General features: G+C 36.8%; 2 protein-coding genes across 2 annotated transcripts; both read right to left on the minus strand.

Annotated features, from left to right (window-relative positions):
- Window positions 1-1,782: 1,782 nt before the first annotated feature.
- LOC113015231 (major histocompatibility complex class I-related gene protein-like) lies at window positions 1,783-4,492 on the minus strand (the record flags this gene model as incomplete). The annotated part of the gene is made up of 3 exons (XM_026157181.1): window positions 1,783-2,625; window positions 2,818-2,922; window positions 4,066-4,492. Coding segments are annotated over 3 exons (609 nt in total), but the record flags the coding sequence as incomplete, so codon positions are not given.
- A 667-nt stretch (window positions 4,493-5,159) lies between these two features.
- Window positions 5,160-12,342, minus strand: LOC113015190 (major histocompatibility complex class I-related gene protein-like). The gene is made up of 6 exons (XM_026157138.1): window positions 12,267-12,342; window positions 10,042-10,311; window positions 8,582-8,854; window positions 7,443-7,751; window positions 6,195-6,299; window positions 5,160-6,002 (listed from the first exon to the last, which is right to left on the minus strand). The coding sequence occupies exons 1-6, from the start codon at window positions 12,325-12,327 to the stop codon at window positions 5,926-5,928; spliced, it is 1,095 nt and encodes a 364-aa protein (XP_026012923.1). The 5' UTR covers window positions 12,328-12,342; the 3' UTR covers window positions 5,160-5,925.
- Between the last annotated feature and the right edge of the window lie 370 nt (window positions 12,343-12,712).

Below are 12,712 nucleotides of genomic sequence, written 5' to 3' on the forward strand. Positions count from 1 at the left end.
GCCATGCAAGAACTGGGACATTCTCAGCTGCCATCTGCCCTGAACAATGTGAACCATGATTCATCCGTGAAGCGCACACCTCTCCAACGTGCCAGACGCCAACGAATGTGAGCATTTGCCCACACAAGTCTGTTACGGCGATGAGCTGGAGTCAGGTCAAGACCCCGATGAGGACGACGGGCATGCAGTTGAGCGTCCCTGAGACGGTTTCTGACAGTTTGTGCAGAAATTGTTTGGTTGTGCAAACCAATTGTTCCAGCAGCTGTCTGGGTGGCTGGTCTCAGACGATCTTGGAGGTGAACCTGCTGGATGTGGAGGTCCTGGGCTGGTGTGGTTACACGAGGTCTGCGGTTGTGAGGCCGGTTGGATGTGCTGCCATATTCTCTGAAACGCCTGTGGAGACGGCTTATGGTTGAGAAATGAACATTCAATGCACGGGCGACAGATCTGGTTGACATTCCTGCTGTCAGCATGCCAATTGCGCGCTCCCTCATTGCTTGTGGCATCTGTGGCATTTTGCTGTGAGACAAAACTGCACATTCCAGGGTGGCCTTTTGTTGTGGGCAGTCTGAGGTACACCTGTGCACTACTCATGATGTCAGATCAGCATCCTGATGTGGCACACCTGTGAGGTGGGATGGATTATCTCAATATAGCAGATGTGCCCACTACCACACATTTGGACTGATTTGTGACCACTGTTTGGGAGGGATGGTTATATTGTGTATCTGGGATGAATTTTAGGTCTCTACGTCCATCCCATGGGGAATGGGAGCAGTAACAAAGGTGTTGCGTTTATATTTTTGTTGAGTGTATATATATACTGTCAAAGATACAGTGGAACCCCGACTTACGAAATTAATTTGTTCCAGAGGGTCTTTCGTAAGTCAAAATTTTCGTAAGTCAAAGCACTTTTTTCCATCGCCTTTTGAGTGAGGCGATGCTGGCTGAAGACAAAGTTCTTGGTGGAGGAGGAAGTGGCGGAGGTTGAAGAAAGCACACGTATGCATGCATACATACGTACGTGTACATGTACATAACATTATGGAATTTAATTACATTTTTTTTAAATTTTCTATTTTATCTATTTCGTTACACGGGCATTTTGCCGTACCATGGGCAGAAATATTGCCGTTAAGTGCCTTCGTAACTTGAATTTTTTTGTTAAATGGGGTCTTCGTAAGCCGGGGTTCCACTGTACTTGTCAAAACATTATCCAGTGTCCAGTATATAAAGTAACAGCTCTAACATAGCATCACATCATTTCTTAAAAAACACACAACATCCTTATAAAATATGATTTAATGCTGTAAATTAACTTACCAAAAATATATAAAGCATACAAACACAACAGTTCTATTAATCCAAAATACTCCATGTTTATACAAGTGAAGAAAAGAAATACTGACTTTAATTTTCAGTTACATTCTGGTGCTGACACTTTGTACTTGAAGGATCTGTCCTCTCAGCATAGTAGTAATACAGAGTCGAACTGCCTGCAAATTGTGCTAGATTTATTTAATGTAAACTTACATGCAAGATATATTATTTCATCTTTTCCACCACTACCTTCCAAATATTGTAGAGATGTGTGCTTTAGGTCCAACCCTTTTAACCCCACCATAGAACGAACATGCCAGAGCTTAACTTTACATTTTTACATGCTGTAGTGACACTTCTTGTAGCATTTTAAGTTGCTATACATCAATATAACTGTTATATCCTAAAGCTTAATAAACAAAAATAGATATTTGCAAATTTGCATATTTGTATAATAATTGCTAAATTAAATTAAAAAAACAGAATATGCATCAAAATAAACTATTTCCAACAGTACAGTTTAAGTTTTAAGTGTCCCAGGAACTATACAGAAAGGCATCAAGTCAAACATGACTTTTAATACCACCGGTGAACCTTTTGAAAGGCCCTGGTGGGAAAAGAACTACAATGACATCACTTCTCAGGTAATGGTGGACATGTGATAGTTCCTGCTGACAACATGACGTTTATTCCAGCAAGTTTCCAGATTATAACATTTTTGTTGTTGTGTGCGCTTTTAACTCAATTTTTGCAAAGCCATTAGTGCAAGGAAATGGCGACCTGGGACAAGTTGAATGCATGATATGTAACTACAACTTCTTCTTTTATATGCAAAAAACATTTTGCTCTAGTTTATTTGGTTGCAATTCTACCAGGATTTAAAAATTGTTATGCAAATGGGATCGCAGGCACTTCCATTTAGAAAGGTTAAATAGCTCTGTGTTTTTTGTGAGATTTTGCATATACCAACGCAAAATGATCACAGATCCATCCTGGCCAACCCACTGAAAATTTCCTAGTTCCGCACTGGACACGGACCCTTAGAGTTATTATAACTTTTCTCCACTTTCACACCACTCGTGGCTACATAAATGAATCATAAACATGAAGCTTCTTTCCAAACATCCTTTCAAAATAATAAGATGAAAAAAGATTTTCTAAAAAAAAAAAAATCCAAAATCAAGTTTATATAAAAGAACACAAGAGTTAAATTTAAAAAAATAGAACACTATATAGACGGTGCTGTGATGGTCTCTTGATTCAGTCTCACAGAGGTTTCAGTGCTGTTCTCAGGAGCTGTAATGTCTACAGAAAAAAATAAAATATTTATAAATCATTGTTTCATGTCCGGATTTTGTGATTTTAAATTCCTTACAATCAAACTTTCTATTAAATAGGAAAGAAAAAAAGTCTAACATATACTATGCTGAGGAAATCATTTAACTGAGCCATGTACTGCAGCTGCTCACTGACTGATGAACTCAACTCCTCGCTCACCTTTCTTCTTTTTGTAAACAGCAAATCCAACAGCAGCAATGAGGATGAAAATAAGAAGAACCACCACTGTTGCAATGACTGGAGCTGTCATGTCAGAGGGATTATCTGCTCCATTGAAAAACACAGAAGATAAAATTTGCAGATTAAGCAGGTTAGAATAGAAGAACTTTATAAACAACATAGGGGAGGTCAGGGGAGGTGATTAAACTATAACCTCTATAGGAGTCTGGTGTAACTATACATACAATTACCATGTAAAGGTGCTATGCCAGGCAGGAGTAGGACCAAAATGCAGGACTCATGGGACGACGCAACGACGGGCAGAGGGAAACATAGGGCTTAAATACACAAAGTATGACCAGGGTATCGGAAACAGTAGGGAAACATAGCTGGAGTATATCTGACATAATGAGGGAGGGAGGAAGAAAAACTGACAACACTGAACACAAGACTTGGAACTGTCAAAATAAAACAGGGAATATGAGATATTGACTAGGATTTGGACTTGACACTGTGACATGGAGATATGATTGACTAGGGGGAGAGAGAGAGGGAACGTGGAGCACAGGGATGGCATAGAGACAGAAAACTAAAGACTAGGAACTATAAATATAGCAAAAGCAGAAAACAATAAAGAGAAGCAAAACCATGAAAACCAAAAAATCAAAGAATGTAAAGTTAAACCACAAACTTAAGTCACACACTGGGTTATAGACCCAGTACTATGACTGAAACACTATACCTAGATAAAAGAAAATGTTTTTCCGTTAAGCAGAGCAGATGCACTAAATTTATATTGTTACATTTTTAAGCTCTTGTTTTCATTTGAATAACACCACATATATTCAGCAGCAGTTCCCCAAATATCAGGCCAAAAAATTAATAACCAAAGGTTTTATGGATTAAAGACACTTTGATTAATTTGAAATATGGAAGTTCAAAAATCACTGTCAGGATTTCAGGGTCTAACAGTGAAATTTAAAAAGTAGTTTGTTAACATTAACAACAGTAACAGCTTGTATGTGTGGAACCAGAAAACACATTTATGAGATACATTCACTGAAAATTAAATCAAATTAAAATTTTAGGATTTTTTATTCTCTTTTATGATCTCCGTTAGTTTTTATTCTGGTAATAACTAATTGACATCAGTGTCCAAACAAAAAACAGGACAAAAAATTCAAATATCAAACTACGGTATCTGCAGACAAAATAAATTAAATGCGTTTCTCACAACTTTATCATTACCAGTTCTCTCTGCCTGGTTGGTTCTGGTTACTGTTTTATCCAGTTGGATGATGTTCTCAACACCAGAGAGCTGAAACACACAGTCGTATCTGCTCCAGTCTTCAGGTGTGACTGATGAAACATTCAGATCAGCACTCATCTGGAAGGTCCAATCATTGTTGGGGAGGATGTCTCCAAGATCCACACCCTCATGAATCTCCACGCCATCTTTTTTCCAGAACATCATGGCTTTGTCAGGATAGAAACCTGTAGCGTGGCAGGTGACTGGAGAGGAGGGAGTCTTCTGGAGGAGAGACACTGAGGGAAGAACTGGAGAGAGGGAAGGTTGGAAAGAGATGGCATGACAATGGATGGAAGTAAATATAAGAGGAAAAATTGGGAAAAACGGGAATGAAAAACAAAGATGAAGACATTTAATAAGGAGATATTAAGAAAATATATTTTATGAGAGAAGCATGTTTAGTGTACATATTAGATGAAAAAATAACACAGTAGCAACAGACAATATGTCTGGCTGGAACTCAAATCAAATTTTTGAATTATTGAGTCATTAGAGCCAAAGAGCCACCGGCTTTTCAGCAGCTGTATAAGGCTGTATTATGGTATACTTATACCATAGTTTGTGTAAATGTCTTTCAACTATCAGTTTTAACATCTACCAGCAGCCAAAATCACCAACAGGTTAAAATGGGAAAATGACCAAAATTATCAAAATAAATCACTGGCATTCCATCAGTGCAAGCAAGGCAACCACTTTGTACTTGAAGGATCTGTCCTCTCAGCATAGTAGTAATACAGAGTCGAACTACCTGCAAATTGTGCTAGATTTATTTAATGTAAACTTACATGCAAGATATATTATTTCATCTTTTCCACCACTACCTTCCAAATATTGTAGAGATGTGTGCTTTAGGTCCAACCCTTTTAACCCCACCATAGAACGAACATGCCAGAGCTTAACTTTACATTTTTACATGCTGTAGTGACACTTCTTGTAGCATTTTAAGTTGCTATACATCAATATAACTGTTATATCCTAAAGCTTAATAAACAAAAATAGATATTTGCAAATTTGCATATTTGTATAATAATTGCAAAATTAAATAAAAAAAACAGAATATGCATCAAAATAAACTATTTCCAACAGTACAGTTTAAGTTTTAAGTGTCCCAGGAACTATACAGAAAGGCATCAAGTCAAACATGACTTTTAATACCACCGGTGAACCTTTTGAAAGGCCCTGGTGGGAAAAGAACTACAATGACATCACTTCTCAGGTAATGGTGGACATGTGATAGTTCCTGCTGACAACATGACGTTTATTCCAGCAAGTTTCCAGATTATAACATTTTTGTTGTTGTGTGCGCTTTTAACTCAATTTTTGCAAAGCCATTAGTGCAAGGAAATGGCGACCTGGGACAAGTTGAATGCATGATATGTAACTACAACTTCTTCTTTTATATGCAAAAAACATTTTGCTCTAGTTTATTTGGTTGCAATTCTACCAGGATTTAAAAATTGTTATGCAAATGGGATCGCAGGCACTTCCATTTAGAAAGGTTAAATAGCTCTGTGTTTTTTGTGAGATTTTGCATATACCAACGCAAAATGATCACAGATCCATCCTGGCCAACCCACTGAAAATTTCCTAGTTCCGCACTGGACACGGACCCTTAGAGTTATTATAACTTTTCTCCACTTTCACACCACTCGTGGCTACATAAATGAATCATAAACATGAAGCTTCTTTCCAAACATCCTTTCAAAATAATAAGATGAAAAAAGATTTTCTAAAAAAAAAAAATCCAAAATCAAGTTTATATAAAAGAACACAAGAGTTAAATTTAAAAAAATAGAACACTATATAGACGGTGCTGTGATGGTCTCTTGATTCAGTCTCACAGAGGCTTCAGTGCTGTTCTCAGGAGCTGTAATGTCTACAGAAAAAAATAAAATATTTATAAATCATTGTTTCATGTCCGGATTTTGTGATTTTAAATTCCTTACAATCAAACTTTCTATTAAATAGGAAAGAAAAAAAGTCTAACATATACTATGCTGAGGAAATCATTTAACTGAGCCATGTACTGCAGCTGCTCACTGACTGATGAACTCAACTCCTCGCTCACCTTTCTTCTTTTTGTAAACAGCAAATCCAACAGCAGCAATGAGGATGAAAATAAGAAGAACCACCACTGTTGCAATGACTGGAGCTGTCATGTCAGAGGGATTATCTGCTCCATTGAAAAACACAGAAGATAAAATTTGCAGATTAAGCAGGTTAGAATAGAAGAACTTTATAAACAACATAGGGGAGGTCAGGGGAGGTGATTAAACTATAACCTCTATAGGAGTCTGGTGTAACTATACATACAATTACCATGTAAAGGTGCTATGCCAGGCAGGAGTAGGACCAAAATGCAGGACTCATGGGACGACGCAACGACGGGCAGAGGGAAACATAGGGCTTAAATACACAAAGTATGACCAGGGTATCGGAAACAGTAGGGAAACATAGCTGGAGTATATCTGACATAATGAGGGAGGGAGGAAGAAAAACTGACAACACTGAACACAAGACTTGGAACTGTCAAAATAAAACAGGGAATATGAGATATTGACTAGGATTTGGACTTGACACTGTGACATGGAGATATGATTGACTAGGGGGAGAGAGAGAGGGAACGTGGAGCACAGGGATGGCATAGAGACAGAAAACTAAAGACTAGGAACTATAAATATAGCAAAAGCAGAAAACAATAAAGAGAAGCAAAACCATGAAAACCAAAAAATCAAAGAATGTAAAGTTAAACCACAAACTTAAGTCACACACTGGGTTATAGACCCAGTACTATGACTGAAACACTATACCTAGATAAAAGAAAATGTTTTTCCGTTAAGCAGAGCAGATGCACTAAATTTATATTGTTACATTTTTAAGCTCTTGTTTTCATTTGAATAACACCACATATATTCAGCAGCAGTTCCCCAAATATCAGGCCAAAAAATTAATAACCAAAGGTTTTATGGATTAAAGACACTTTGATTAATTTGAAATATGGAAGTTCAAAAATCACTGTCAGGATTTCAGGGTCTAACAGTGAAATTTAAAAAGTAGTTTGTTAACATTAACAACAGTAACAGCTTGTATGTGTGGAACCAGAAAACACATTTATGAGATACATTCACTGAAAATTAAATCAAATTAAAATTTTAGGATTTTTTATTCTCTTTTATGATCTCCGTTAGTTTTTATTCTGGTAATAACTAATTGACATCAGTGTCCAAACAAAAAACAGGACAAAAAATTCAAATATCAAACTACGGTATCTGCAGACAAAATAAATTAAATGCGTTTCTCACAACTTTATCATTACCAGTTCTCTCTGCCTGGTTGGTTCTGGTTACTGTTTTATCCAGTTGGATGATGTTCTCAACACCAGAGAGCTGAAACACACAGTCGTATCTGCTCCAGTCTTCAGGTGTGACTGATGAAACATTCAGATCAGCACTCATCTGGAAGGTCCAATCATTGTTGGGGAGGATGTCTCCAAGATCCACACCCTCATGAATCTCCACGCCATCTTTTTTCCAGAACATCATGGCTTTGTCAGGATAGAAACCTGTAGCGTGGCAGGTGACTGGAGAGGAGGGAGTCTTCTGGAGGAGAGACACTGAGGGAAGAACTGGAGAGAGGGAAGGTTGGAAAGAGATGGCATGACAATGGATGGAAGTAAATATAAGAGGAAAAATTGGGAAAAACGGGAATGAAAAACAAAGATGAAGACATTTAATAAGGAGATATTAAGAAAATATATTTTATGAGAGAAGCATGTTTAGTGTACATATTAGATGAAAAAATAACACAGTAGCAACAGACAATATATGTCTGGCTGGAACTCAAATCAAATTTTTGAATTATTGAGTCATTAGAGCCAAAGAGTCACCGGCTTTTCAGCAGCTGTATAAGGCTGTATTATGGTATACTTATACCATAGTTTGTGTAAATGTCTTTCAACTATCAGTTTTAACATCTACCAGCAGCCAAAATCACCAACAGGTTAAAATGGGAAAATGACCAAAATTATCAAAATAAATCACTGGCATTCCATCAGTGCAAGCAAGGCAACCAAAAATGGATATCATTTGAAGGCAAAGTAAAAGTCATCCCTGTCCTTTCATCTCACACAACTTCTGTCCTAAAAGCTTCTCCCATGTCTGTTTGCATTACTGCAATCTTCTGGCCACAGTTGGCAGTTTGCTGGAATCAGGATTAACTCTGCTTAAGCATGATCCTACTGGGACCTGTGTGGACCATGTGTTTTCAGGGTATGTCTGTGTATTGTTAGACTGGAGCTTGTCATGCTGAGAGGCTGACAGCTTTTTTCTGATTGTTTGCATAAGTACGTAGTGGATAAACCTCTGGTCTGATGATTGTTACCAAAGGGATTTGTCTAGATAAAGAGTCACTTTTGCGACATGGAAAAACTGGCTTTAAGCTCAACGAGGCTTCTACCTGTTTTATTCAAGGCGCTGCTCCCATAGTCCAAAAAGAACTTCAATGTGTTTGGTATTACGTCACGGAGGAGGGTCTCTGCGTATGTAATTCTGTCACCACCCATCATCTGTTTTGCACTGTAAAGCTCTGGTTTCAGCGGGATCCATGTCTTTGTATTTAGATCAAAATCGAAGATGCCTTCTCTGTCATAACCGAAGTGTAAAAAGCTTGTCACCTCGCCAGAGTTTTTATTCCATTCATTACCAATTATACACTGCAAAATGTGAACACCTGGAAAGACAAAGAAAAACAAAGACTGTAATTATCTGTGTTAATTGTACATTGTGATGCATTTCTGTTCTCAAAGTCTGCATTGTGCTCATGAGTCATGTTAGATTATCTGTAAACCTTTATTGATATCTCTATTGGACCATAATTAGAATCACAGATGAATCAAAAGGAGGTCTGATGTGATTATTCAATATTAAAAGAAAAAGATTAAAGACTAGAGGTAAAGACTATTCCAGCCCAGACGTCAGCTGATATATATCTAGACTATAAACTGTAAGAAGCAGAAAAAATGTTAAATGTTATAAAGGCACCAGCTAAATCTAACTAGTTTTTAAAAAGTTAAGATTTAGAACAATGAAGTAATTAGGACAAGTAAATGTATGTTTTACATCAAGATTCTTGGTCTCAATTAAGAAGCCCAAAAGTAAGGCTGTAAATATCAAGCAAGCATGCAATTTGTTTATAAAGGGAAAAAAGAAATAAAGATGGGTTTTAAGACGCGTTTTTTAAAAAAAATGGACAATGAAGGGCCCTCTCTAATGTGCAGGGGCAGGTTAGGAGCAGCAATAGAGAAGGCCCTGTCCCCTCTGAGCCTCCTCTTGAACCTGGGAGCAGCTTGTCAGCTGACCTGAGAAACATGTGTGTGTGTGGGGGGGTGATTAAGGATGAAGAAGCTCAGAGAGGTAAGGTGGGGCAAGATGATTTATGCATTTAAAAACAAACATAAGAATTTTAAAATTAACTCTAAGATATAAAGGCAGCCAATGGAGTGAAGCCAGGATGGGAGTTATGTGCTCTCTTTTGCAAGTTCCAGTTAAAAGTCGAGTAGACCCATTTTGAACTAGCTGTAGACGAGAGAGAAGACCCTGTCTTACTCCAAAATACAGTACATTACAGTAATCCAAACGAGATGAAAAAAAAAACATGGATTACTGTTTTAAAATGCGGCCTGGATAAAATGGGTCTTACCATTGTCAAGTGCCTTAAGTGATGAAAACTGGACAATAGCCCTAATTTGAGTATCCAATATAAAATCACTGTCCATCTTAAAAAACAAGTTAGTAACAATAAGTTTAAAATACACTGACAATTTTTAAGTCATTAATTATTTTTAATAAATTTTACATTAATCAGTTTTGTTTAGATATATCTATGATGATATGACAGAATCAAAGAAAATACTGTACCTCCGCTTTGGTTTAAATGTTGGTTCAAATCAGAAATCAAACTTGTGTAAAGGATTACGCGGACCTCAAAACAGTCTTGCGTGAACCACTCCAAGATATCCGGTTTGTCATCAAATAATTTTTTCACCCAATCCTGTCTTGGTTCCAATATTTTCTTGCTGGCATCACAATAAAGCACTTCTATGCCATCAAGCACTCCAACATACATGTATTCTGAGATGTTTGGGTGTCCAGAGCATCCAGTGACAAAATACTTCAGAATATTGCTCACTGTAGGACAAAAGTATATGATGTTAGTAAATAACTCAATAAATGTCTAGATTTTGTGTGCACACGATCTAGCTTCGCAAAGAAAGAAAGTATTCCTGTCTAACCAGATTAAAAGATATTGTGCTAAAATAAATAGAGTAGAATTACATGAAATGAATGAAATATTAAGTGAAGTCTATTCATATGCAAATTCATTAGAAACCAGTTTGTCGTGTTTGGCTGGCATCAGGCATGGGTATGTTTTTTTTCTTTCAGTGGTAGGATAAGGAAGTTGTATGTTGGTTTTATTCTTTTCTTTCTACATGCCCAGTCTTACTTATATGTAATTGGAAATACATAATAATTACACCAAACAAACAAAAAATGTTTAGTTCAGTTTATTACATAAAACATTGAGGGAGTGAATGGTGCTGTAAAAAACGGTAAAGTTTTGGCACAACTTAAAAAACCCAAGAAAATCAAGATCATTGTCATTTACAAATAAAGCATATCACCTCTAATTCTGATTTAAATCTAAAGATGCAATGTTTGTTGTGGGTGGGCAAAACACACAGGATAGGACAAGGGAGATCACAACGCAGACAAAGGAAAATGCAGGGCTTGAATACACAGAGGGAGCAATCAGGGAATTGGAGGAGGGAAACACAGCTGGGACAAATCAGGGCTAATGAGACAAGGGAAGCAAAACCAGATACAGTGGAGTGAGACACAGACTTTCAAAGTAAAACAGGAAATGTAACACAGAGAAGCGGACTAGACAATGGGATACAGCTGACAGGCGAGACAGAACAACCATGGAACACAGAGACAGAAACCAGAAGACTAAAACTCTAACATAAACCACACAAGAACCTAAACTTAGAACAATTATATAACCCATTTGATAAAGAAAGCTAGAATTTAATGAAATAAACAAAATCAAAAACACAAAAACACAAAAACTGGGTCAATGACCCAGGCACCCTAACAATATTCTTAGTAAGCAAGAATATTCCTTTTGTTCGTTTTCAAACCTTATCTGAATCCCAAGGCCAGATAGATATTGTGGAGGGGAAACGTTAGAATGCCCCCCTTATTTCAATATTTCTATACACCTCCAATTCATGATAAACGATTCTTCTCATCTTTACATCCTTCAATCCCTAATTTGAAATCTTTAAAAAAAAAATCCCCCAATGTCCACTAAAGTCATATTCAAGGATTGCTGATTTTCTTGGAATTAAAAAACATACCAAATATAAAACAATAATTTGTTATTTCAAATGCAGTATTCTGAATAATGAATACATTCTCTTAACTTTATACTGCTCTGTAACATTTGTTTTAGTGAGTTTGATTCTGGAATTTTGGTTATGGTGAACCTGGATCTTGTTTACAAGTTATTCACACAGGAAATGACAGTTGGACTCATGCAAACGTGTGAATGGAGCTCACACAGCAGTATCAGTCTTTCTCGTTTTAACTCATCTCTATCCCAGTAATCTTTCCAATAAGACAATATATAGGAAACTCAGGAGACCTTACTTGAATCTCCTATAGAAACTGTGACTCTTGTGAATCCTTGAGAAAAGGTCAAATCTCCTTTGTCTACAATTTCTCATTATTATTTATTAGTTAAAAATCACCACAGGAGGTAGCAGTATCTGATTTGACAGAGTTTGACACCAGATGCCCTGGCATTTCTCCAGCTGGAACTCAACCAGCAACCTTTAATCTTTTATAATTATATTCATGTCAGAGCATTAATGTCTTTTTTAAAAGTAATTGTCCAACAGCCAAATAATTTTTTATCAGAGTACTGCATTTATTTGTCATGTCTGTTGCAAATCAGTTTTAAATCTTTTTAACTTCAACAGTTAGATTTACCCGTCTGCTGAGACATTTTAGCTGCATTTTACTAAGAATAGCATTGCCAAGTAAATTTTATATTTTTTGATTGTGGATCATGATCTTACCTGCAGATGCAGGGTGACAAAGAAGGAAGAGGATCATTAGCTTCACCACCATGTTTACCATGTTGGAGTTAAACTGAAGAACTAACAAGAGTCATTTGGTTTTACAGGCTTGTTCAATTTGAAGGTATTTCCTGGTTCAGGTTACATTTTCAGGTGTGTTCAACTTCAGCAGAAACCAAACAAGCCTTCACTCTTACTCATACTATTTTAATTTGACTGCCAGCAGCTTCTTTTGTTCAATTAAAGAGGGTTAAAACGTGTTTGTACCTGTTCGTGCATGTGTGCATGTGTGTGTCTATAAAAGAGGTGGAGAAAAGAAGTTTCTTTATTTTATCTGTCCTGCAGCAGAGTGAACATCCCCTCTGTATAAAGAGATCATTTGAAGGAAATGAACATGATTTATTGAAATACAGATTGTTACTAATCTATCCTTCATTCGCAGATTG

The sequence above is a fragment of the Astatotilapia calliptera genome, chromosome 22 (genome assembly GCF_900246225.1).
Source record: "Astatotilapia calliptera chromosome 22, fAstCal1.2, whole genome shotgun sequence".
In the NCBI taxonomy this organism is placed as follows: domain Eukaryota; kingdom Metazoa; phylum Chordata; class Actinopteri; order Cichliformes; family Cichlidae; genus Astatotilapia; species Astatotilapia calliptera.